This window comes from Armigeres subalbatus, chromosome 3 (assembly GCF_024139115.2).
Source record: "Armigeres subalbatus isolate Guangzhou_Male chromosome 3, GZ_Asu_2, whole genome shotgun sequence".
NCBI classification, from domain to species: domain Eukaryota; kingdom Metazoa; phylum Arthropoda; class Insecta; order Diptera; family Culicidae; genus Armigeres; species Armigeres subalbatus.
In genome coordinates, this window is record NC_085141.1 from 306,861,677 (window position 1) to 306,872,668 (window position 10,992).

The 10,992-nt window shown below is 38.9% G+C and overlaps 1 protein-coding gene and 1 pseudogene across 1 annotated transcript; both read right to left on the minus strand.

Annotated features, from left to right (window-relative positions):
* Positions 1-1,267: 1,267 nt before the first annotated feature.
* Positions 1,268-3,607, minus strand: LOC134220663 (GRIP and coiled-coil domain-containing protein 1). Its single transcript, XM_062699765.1, has 2 exons — positions 3,373-3,607; positions 1,268-3,314 (listed from the first exon to the last, which is right to left on the minus strand). The coding sequence occupies exons 1-2, from the start codon at positions 3,449-3,451 to the stop codon at positions 1,408-1,410; spliced, it is 1,986 nt and encodes a 661-aa protein (XP_062555749.1). The 5' UTR covers positions 3,452-3,607; the 3' UTR covers positions 1,268-1,407.
* A 1,332-nt stretch (positions 3,608-4,939) lies between these two features.
* On the minus strand, positions 4,940-6,478 carry LOC134222629 (protein tumorous imaginal discs, mitochondrial-like; annotated as a pseudogene).
* Between the last annotated feature and the right edge of the window lie 4,514 nt (positions 6,479-10,992).

Here is a 10,992-nt window from a genome sequence, read left to right on the forward strand (position 1 = left end):
ATGCCCTGACAGAGTACCTCACCAGCTGGAAGATCTGTATCAACGCGGCGAAGACCCAGGTCATCATTTTCCCCCACTCCAAATCCCCTAAACTTGTTCCGCCTGAGGACTGTAAAATCATCCTCAATGGCACGACCGTGGAATGGGCCAATGAGGCCGGCTACCTTGGCTTGACCCTCGACAGCAAGCTTATTTTCAGGCAACAGGTTGACAAAACGGTGACAAAGTGTAACGTCTTGTTGAAACTACTGTACCCTTTGATCAACCGCCGGTCGTCATTGTCCCTGAAAATAAGCTTGCTGTCTACAAGCAAATCATCCTCCTGTGATCGAATATGGCATGCCGGTCTGGGAGAGCTGCGCTAAAACCCACCACCTCAAACTTCAACGGGTCCAAAACAAATTCCTGAGGATGATCCTCAACACCCCTCCGAGGACAAGAACATCCGAGGTCCACCGTCTGGCCGGAATAAAAACCTTACACGAACGCTTTGGTGAGTGTAAAGAAAAGTTTAGGGTCCGTTGCTTGCATTCGGATCAGGCTCCAATTAGGGCAATAGTTCCAATCTAGGTTATCAAATTTTTTATTGTAAATATTAGTGTACATAGTAGTTAGGTTATCAAATTTTAAAAAAACACACCAGCGCCTCCTAAAGGCCGTCATGATATATCATATTAACACTTAAATAACAATGTAAACATAAAAATTTAAAATTGAAGTTGGAGGGCCAAGCCGGCCGAGCACTGTACATGTAAAAAATAATTGTAGAACAGAAAATGAAACAATAAAGAAGAATTTTACTACTACTACTCGCCCAGCTCTACGGCGAACCCAGTATCCAGAAGGTACCTAAAGCCGGAAGGGTACGATGGGCAGGAAATGTTGCAAGAATGCCGGACAGCAACCCTGCAAAGATGGTGTTCGCTTCCGATCCGGCAGGTACGAAACGGCGTGGAGCGCAGCGAGCGAGATGGGCAGATCAGGTGCAAAACAACTTGGCGAGCGTGGGGCGTATCCGAGGATGGAGAGATGCGGCCTCGAACCGTGTATTGTGGCGTCAAATTGTTGATCCAGTGTTATCTGTTTAGATGTAAACTAAATAAATGAAAATGAACCTACAGAGACGTGGGACGAAAAATCTGGCTGAACCAAAATTTAATAAAATCCATAACCAGTATCAGAGATGAAATATCGAAATTGCTTCATTGAACGCAATTGAAAAACACAACGCCCGCCCACCCAAACAAATTTTCTGGCTACGCCACTGTAATGGTGCATAATATACATTTTAGTTTTATTTTCGTTGAATTTTTACAAGAATTTTTCTGACATAATATAACACAGTACAATACTCTTTTCTATTATTTTAATAAAAACAAAATAACGCATCCAACAACACTGAAGCGTTCATCGTTTCGCCACATCCAACCCTTGGATGGTTGCCATTTCCGCGGTACTAAACTTCAACACAGCGGCAATTGCGTTAATCATGTGCTTCTTCCCATCGGCATCCTGCGAGGTGAGGAAGCTCAGTACCACATTCTTCAGGTATTCCAGGTTTGCACCTTCGCGTGACTTACAACGCTCCCAGCGATCAATCTGTTCTTCCAGGTAGGCGATTCTGTCGTGCAGCTCCTCTTGCGAGGAGACCTTATCGTGCAGCGCCTGCCGAAGAGCAGTTTCCGCGTTGTTTTTCGCCGTCCGCAAGGCAGTGATTTCGATCTCCTTGCGTGCAAGCTCGTGTGCATAGTGCAGAATGTGATGCGTTTCAGAGTTGGACTGGGACGACTCGGTTTTGAAAACAGAGTTGAGGGCGCTTATCTTTTTCGATAAGGCCATTGGCAGATTATCGAGTGTATCGGCATTGTTGGGATCGGTAGAATTTGGTTGCTGCTGACCGCCACTAGCATCATGCATAAGAATGTCGAACGACGTGCGCAGAGATTTAATCTCCTCTTCTTTCTCTTCAAGAAGCTGAAGTGATCGTTCTCTTTGCTTCTTAAGCTGAAGCTCCAGTTGGGAAAGTTTGGATTTGAAATCAGACTCAAGAGCACTGATCAACTCCTGCGTACGGATTTTATCATTCTTCAGTATAGTGTTATGTTCAATCAGCTTATTCTTATACTCAACTTCCAGATCATCAATGTTCCTATTCAAAACTTTTATCTTCTCCTGTAAAGTTTTCGTATTATTTTTGTGAACTTGGATAGTAGCCTTCAAAGCATCGTTATCCTTGATGGCTATATCATAATTGCGCTGAAGATCTCGATAATTATCCAGTTCGCTATCAGGATAGTTGACAATTTCCTCAATAATAGGCTGAACGGAAAATAAGGAAGATAAATCCAGAGGGTTGTCTAGCTTATCGTTTTCCGCTAGGAGCAAATTTTTTAAATAGCTGATTTCCTCTACAATTCTCTCAACATTACTTTCTTGGCTCAAACGTCTCGTGGATGCTTTATCCAAACTCAATTTGGATAGCTTTTCCTTCAGCTTCGATATACTTTCCTGGTCATGTTGCCGCAATCGATCATACGTTCCAACTACTTCACTAAGTTCAGCCAAACGTGCCTCCAAATTAGCCACTCGCTCTTCATGAACTTCCTCCAACTTTTTACTGCGGTCCTCTGCTACAGAGACACGACGTTGCTCAGTGCGTATGGCTATGGCATGCTGACGCTTCAAGTTATCAATCTCCCCCTGGAACTGCTGAAGCAAAGTGGATAGAGCGGCATTCTCTTTCTTGGAGCTTTCCAACTGCTCTGAACTGTGCTTAGCCAAATCTGACGCTTGTGGCATTTCGCTAACTCGCTTATCAGAATGTTTCTGATTGAACTGAATCTTCAAATCTCTCAACTGCATCTCCAGCGTTTCATTCAAGTGCCTTTCATCCAGTAATTGCTTCTGCAGCTCACAAATCATCACAAGCTGATTGTTGCACTCCTCCTCTCGATCATGCTTTAATTTGGCCTTACAGTTTTCCAGATCCGTCTTGATCGTGTAGTTCAAGGCTTTCACCTGATCCTCCAAATCCCGAATCGCAACTTCCTTTTCTGCGATCACTTCCCTCAATTGCTTACGATCATTCTTGAACGAAGCTTCTATTCGACCCTTCTCAGCGGTAAGGGTGGCTAAGGAATTCATCAAGGTGGCCATCTGCTCCCGCAAGCTTTCCCCGTCACTTTCATTTTCCGAGGAGACTGCATTCTGCTGTTGGTGCTGTTTTTCGATTGAACCTTTCGCTGTGAAGGCAGACAAACTCGATTCTAGTGCTGTTTTTTCTTTGAGTAGACCCTTATAGGCAGTGACAACATCTGTAAATTGCACAATTTATTATAGTCGGTAATTGCCTTTTATTTTGCCAACACATACCTTTGAGACGTTTCTCGTATCGCAGCAGTTGTTCCTTCTGTGAGTTAATCACTGCCTCCAATTCATGGTGTTTTTCCATTGTTTTGTTAGGTATTTATTAATAATGTGAAATATTTTCATATGCTGTTCCATAACATCATGTCAATCCATAAAAAATCGATTCTAATTTTTTCAGAGAAAATCACATCACAAAATCACATAAAATCCGCGTATACTCCAGAATACAAACTGTCAAATCGGCACCAACATTTCAAAAGGGCGTAACTGCTTTTGTAAACAAAAGCTTCTCACGTCGCTGGTGGGTTAATTTGAGCCCACCCACACAATCCAATACCACTGATGGAAGCATCGAATCCTCTTCTTTCATTTAATGGTGCTGGATTGCGTAGGTGAACACAAATAAGCCCACCAGAGACGTGAGAAGCTCTTGTTTACAAAAGCAGTTCCGCCCTTTTGAAATGTTGGTGCCGAAATCTCAAAATTTTCTTCAATTTGACATCTTTCGATCAATGTTTTGAATTTTATACAGGTTCGGGCAAGAGAGCATGCAAACGTGTTCGTGAAAAACTGTCAGTTCTCGCGTAACATTTGAAAAGGGCCTACAGCCAAAACGTAAACATTGAGAAAATGCCGTTCGAAAAAATTGCATCACAATTTCTATTCCTATTTCCCAGGTTTATGATATTTTAGGCAGCAAAAACTCCTAAAAGCACATAATCAACACTATCTATCCATCCATAACCTTAATTGCATCGAAAACATGCAAAAATGTGTCGAAATCGTTAAAATACAATTTTAAGTCTATTTTCATTTTATTCTCCGGAATAGGCCTTCTTGATAAGTCATTCTGCATTTGCTTGTCATTCATAGACCCTTTGTTTACACGCTCATTTGAATCAACTCAAAAGTGAGTCAAATTTGACTCACTTTGGAAAAAAGTGGATGAGTGGAACAGCTCACTTTTGAGTAAACGTATGTTTACTCACTTATGAGGGTGAAATCAGGAGTGATTCAGTTTGATTTTAAATTTTCGACCACTATTCTAGTTTGCATCTGGAGCAAAATAGAACAAACTCGCTGGTTTCCCCAGCAGTGTTCTATTCATGTTTTTCAAATTTTCAATTAATTGAAATCATTATGTTACTGCCAAGAAATGCACCGGAATTGCAAAGTGGATTGATCCGTAGATAAAATGACGCATCCATACACCAAAACAATTGAAAAATATTTGAATCTCGTGATTCAATCGTGGTTCAAATCTGCAGAAAATAGAACGGAGCGTTATACCAGTTTTATTTTTTTGACAGTTGACTGGTATAAAAACTGAATCTAGAACAGCTGCTGGGAAATTCAATGTTTCAGATTCATATTCAAACTGACAGCCCCGAACGATTTGAATCACTGCTGATTTTACTCTGAGTATAGGAGCATTATGTCAAAATTAGAGTAAGACCTACTCACTTTTTCGCCATACAAAGTGAGTAGATCTTACTCACTTTTGAAAATGATGGGTGCATTTCGATTGATAATGAAATGGCATTTTATTTGAAAAAAAGAAGCTATCCGCTTCGCTTATTTCAATTAATAATTTATTATTTGACTTGAAATACAGTACATTTCTGTTTCTGGTTCCTAGATCAGTTACTAATCTAAATCATCATTGTAAAAGCATATCAATTTCCAGTGGTCGTAAACGTTGTCGAATGGTTTCTTCTAAGGTTGTTGACGAAGAACTAGACGAGCCTGATCCAGAGGAGGACTAACCATCGGTCGCGAAAGTGACGCCCATGCTTTGGCCGGGGGTATCTTCTTCCAATTCTGCGTATGCCTATAAATAAGAGTCGAGGATAAATAATAACACAATTAAAACATCTAGCAGAACCAAACACTCTTACCTGTATCAGAGCTTACTGCTTGTTCAGACCTGGATTTCCAACTGAACGTAATCGTCGCCGGTGCCAGTTATTGACCCGTTTAAGACCCTTGCCACGGAGACACATGCGGGTGTGTTACGATGTGTCAGTGTCCGAGACCACCTGGATGATTTGATTTTTGTAGACGCCCTGCAACCATATCCAGCCACAGAGGATCGCTTGTGAGAGCAAAATGGTTGCTTCGGTGTGCACATCGGAACCGTGTCGGCAGAAGTAGCGACACTTTTATACGCTGTGAATAAAAAATTAAAACAAGGATAATTTCATAACGCATTACAATGGAGACAGCGCATTATTTTTGTTTCTTTAACCATCTAACGATGACAAACTCATTGTTGTATTGCAATTTAAGGAAAAAAAATAATACAACACTAATTTTGTCGATTGCTTTCACCAACACGAGTATCCACAGTTGGAAAATAGCACGTAACGAGCCTAGTTCTTAGCAACTTACTTGAATGTAATGAAGAGATCCTTTTTTGGAACCGTCTGTCCAACCTCAACGCCGGCCGGCACTAGGACGGATACCCGCTTTCGATGAACTGTCCGCCGTCTTCAGGCGCACTTCATATTTAATATCTTTAATATCCAATCATGGTCCCTAACAATATCGACAGGTGAAACGCAATGGTCCGGAAGATAGTCTCCATTGCGGTTCCATTGCAGTACTGGCACTTGCTGGTCTTGCGCGTTTGCATCATGATCCGGTACATTTAGGGCATATATTCATGACACCGCGGGCCGCTTGGGCAAAGGTTGAGTTTCTGGGCGCTATAAAATTCCATTAGTTCCTGGGCGCCATCAAAGCCGTAATTGGAGAAATAATCGAATCCGGCCTTGAATCCTCCGTCGTCGAAAAATCAACGAAACAACTCCGGATCGATCGAGTTACAGGACTACCAGTTCTGCAAGAACACTTGCGGACCATGCTCAGCCAGATTACCACAACCACGGTTTGCTCATCACATCCATTTTACAACGAAACTCAAAATCTTTATAATAATATGATAACCTTTTAATGGAAAATTTTCAAACTGTTTGACGGTTTGAAAACATTTACGCAAAAGTGAGTAATCCTTTAAACTCTGAAAAGTGAGTGAAAATTGACTCACTTGATAAATATAATGTTACTCACTTTTTGACATTTCCATCAAAATACTAAAGTGAGTCATTTTGACTCACTTTTGCGTAGATTCAAATGAGCGTGTACACTGAAAATAATCTAAACGCTCGATTCAAGAATCCTTGCACTTGAAGCTCAAAGTAGGTCCACTATTGGAATCCAAATGTGTATCTCTCCAAATTAAACTTTCTTACCCTTTGAATTCAAGAGCTAAAACACTTGAGAACTCAATTTCGAGTCACTCTCCGGCATCAAGTGTTTTCGTTATTCTATTAAAGTTAATGTGACCAGATATATTTTGTGCCAGCGCGGGACAAAATTTGTTAAATCCTTGTTTTTATTCAAAAATGTGCTTAAGTCAAAATTTTAAAATTTGATAAACCCCACTGGGACTCGCTTGGCCCTGGATCAATCACACAATCTTATTTCCCGCAAACTGACAGACGATTTATCATAAATTTTTTCATAAGCTTGAAACAAAAAAAGATACGAGCTACTTAAAAATCGTCGAACTTGCTCAGATCTCAAGTAAAGTTTTTACTGAAATATCAACAACATACGAACACGATGTGAGTTGAAATTGTTGAGCTAGGGATCCTACATTCAGAGATCTTTAGCCAACTATCCTTTCAGAACTGTCAGAATCTGGACCAAAGAACCATTGTTCTTTTTTATTATTCCTAGTTGTTGACTTTTACTTTAGTGTTGATTTTCGAGATTGTTTGGTCTGTTTTGGTTTTTTGCAGTCTGATTTATCTTCTTCTTCTTCTTCTTCTTCTTCTTCTTCTTCTTCTTCTTCTTCTTCTTCTATATACATAAAAATGAATTTCTGTCTGTCTGACCCTTATAGACTCGGAAACTACTGAACCGATAGGCGTGAAAACTTACATGCAGAGGTTTTTGGGGTCGGGGAAGGTTCTTAAGATGGTTTGAGACCCCTTCCCCTTTTGGAAAGGGGGGCTCCCATACAAATGGAACACACATTTCTGCTTAACTCGAGAACTAATCAGAGAATAAATCAATTTTAGGCGAAACAAAGTTCGTCGGGTCTGCTAGTTGGAACATATTTTTAAATTTTGTCCAGCGTTTCGACATCGGGTTCGATGTCTTCTTCCAGGAGAAACAAATTGATCGCTTTTTGTTAAGTATGATAGGCGTTCCGTAACAAAGAGCAAACCATTTTTTTCCCCGAAGAAGACATCGAACCCGTTGTCGAAACGTCGGACAAAATTTAAAAAAATGTTCTAATAAATCAGACTGTATAGTCGAAAAATCTCGAAAATTTATTATTTCTGTGAATTTTGAAATTATTTCAGTTCTTCACTTTAAAAGCATTGTTATTGTTGCAGATTGAGTAAAATATTCCTCAATAGCACATTCAAACCTTCCATTTCAATTATTATAGCTCTTTTAGTAGATATCCAATTGAATCTTTCCTCGTTCTCGTGTCAATGAGGATTTGACTAGGATCCCTAGAATACACCAAAGCAGGCTTGTCAAAATTTCTCAAACTCGCAAGATTTTTGGACGAAATAAAATTGGAAACCGACAAACACGTGTTTTGAGGGAGCGCTTGTGCTGCCGCTCGGCGTTGCACTACCATAGTTATAATTTTGTGGGAGACGGGAAGATACAAATGACGTTGATGATAATATGAGAAACCCTTCGAGAAACCTCTTTTCTGCGTCCAAATTATATTTCTTACATCTTAAATAAAAATTATCATCAGTAACAAACAGAGTAGGAGAGAGCTAAACAAATTTGTATACTCTATTTGTTACTGATGATAATTTTATTTAAGATGTAAGAAATATAATTTGGACGCAGAAAAAAGGTTTAAACCACATGCGAGTGTGGCCGTGGCATTGGGTGAAAGACCACTCATCAAGCCTCCGGAGCGATGCTTTGTATGTGACGAAAATCGAAAACCATTAATCAATATAATAAATTTTCAAAATCTTATAAGTTCTTGAAGAACGTTTACTAAATTACTGCTATTTATTAAATATTTCTTTATTTCGCGGGACATTATCTTGAAATAAGTGAAACGCGGGACATTTCGCGGGACTCTTTTCAGCGCGGGACAAATGGCGAAAAAGCGGGACTGTCCCGCGAAACGCGGGACGTCTGGTCACCTTAATTAAAGTGGATTACACTTGGATTTGACTCCACTGGTCAGTAACAGTGACTTCGAAGTGTAAAACACTTTCTTATCGAGCGTTTTGTTTTTGACAGTGAAGTGTATTTTGAAACGGTCTGTAAAAGTAATATTCTTCCGAATTGAAGTGTTTTGCACTTTATTAAAGTATGTTTTGCTTTGAAAAAATATTGAACTCGTTTTACGGTAGTGGCTTCAGAGCATAAAGAACGCACCACGTTCTCAGGAGCAAAACAATCAATCAGGAAGTAAGTAGATTTGATAAAATGTAATCCATAAAAACAAATTATCATAAATATTTGATAATATTTTGCTATTATTTTCTTTTTTGTAGGAAACGAATATAAAAGTAAAATTATGTTCGAAGAACCATAGCATGGTCTTGCAGCAAAAACATATAGCTTGGATTTAAGGTAAATGCAATTCATTCAAATAGGCAATTATCATGCACTATATACTTTTTCTATCTCTTTATAGAACCCGGCGGAATTATCATCCCAAACTTAGGAAAGTTCGAGATTAACATGCAAGAGGTAAGGTGCAGCGCAGAGTTATATTTAAATAAATAAAACACCCCGCAGGGATGCTACGTCTATTAAAAATAAAAATTAAATGATATTGTTGAAACATGTTTTTTTATCATTTACGGAAAAGAATTTAAATTCAAATATTTAAAACATTGCAACCGAACAAGAACAACCTTCACTTTCAAAGCCTATTCTGTTGAAATTCATCAATAATACTTTTTGATTTCAATACAATGCCATTTAGAATACAATGTGGAGAACATTTATTCTCAAGTATGAAACACCTTTGCCGAAAGTGTTTTGCTGTTGAAATCAATATTTGGCATGATGAGTTACTGAAAGTGTTTTGCACTCGAGTTCCACATGTTTAACCAGTAGGGCAAATCAAAGTGCAAAACACTTTTAAATAGCGTGTATATTTTTTTGAGTGTACGGCATTTTTCAAAAATAAACACGGGATCTCGCACGGGATAAGGCTTTTCGGGAGGGGAAATTTTCTCTCTCCGAGGTCGGACCGATGACGGTTCGGAAAAAAATCTCGTTATCCGCCCGCACGCTTAGATGTGATTACCTAAAATTAGATTTTTATTTTACCTAATATTAGGTAATGGATGTTTACTTGAAAAATCGGTAAAAATTAACAATAATTTTCGTTATTTTTTACCAAATTTAAAGTATTGTGCCTTATCGAGTAATGACGTTACTTTTTACCTAAAAATAGTTCTTTATGGACTTTGTTAAAAACGAATCTATTGCGGCTGTTGTTGCTGATCCAGATTCTAAGAACTGATATTTTTTTGTGGCTTCTCCCAGCTCCTGAGCTTCCGGATTTTTATTAGTCAAAAGTAAAGGTAAGTGGACGATTTCGTATGAGACGATTTTTTACCGCACCATTTTCATTTTCAGAAATTTTGATAACTGTTGAATGTTTGCCGCATACGGAACCGCCATATTTTTATCCTGCAGGATTTTCCACCCGTCTATAGTGGGCATCTGAACTTCTTACTCCGTCCCTTCTGGATCCCGAAATCTATCCCTTCCGACTGCCGAGCATCCATCCAATCTGACTGACCAAACTTGTATAAAAAATGAGGGTGAGTAGCAGATTGTCATAAGTCGGGTTTGGAACGCAATATTCCGGAACAGTTTCCATTGCAGAAAACCGGAAAATCTGAGACGGAAAACCATCGAAATTCCCCGGAAACACGGAACCACCGAGTTTTCCGGCACAAAGGCAGGCCTGTTCGAAGCGTCATTGTTTGCCGTTAAATGCATCGAAACTTATCAAAGATTACAGCGTAGATTTGCAGCCTTTTCAGAATAAGGCTTCAGCCAGGAATGTACCACACTTTAACATGGGATAAATATTAATAATAATAAAAAAAATTAAAGATTGTTTGGGCTTCCATTTGACATCCCACAGTTCCAATTTCATCCTACCAAAATACATTTGACATTCATCATACATCATACATTCAAATCCGTCTGAACAGGATGAAACTGGGAATGTGAGATAGATAGCAGAATGTTTTTCCTTTTTTTTTTGAATACATTTAAATCTGGGAAATGAATTCTATTTCCATTTTTTTTTTCAATATTAAAATAATGAATAAAAACCTAATTTTCAATAAAATTTACCGATCCCAAGAGGTAATTTTTATCGTTTTTGCAGGACCAAAATAAAAAATAAAAACCTTTTTTTCGGTAAAAAATAACGATTTTAATCGGTAATTTATAACGATCATTCTTGTTCATCACCATTACCTACATTTAGGTAAACGATGATTACCTACATTTTAGGTATGTGCACTTTAGTTCGATTATCGGTATTTTTTACCGACTTTTAGATTATCCAATCTAAGCGTGCGAAGTAGGAGA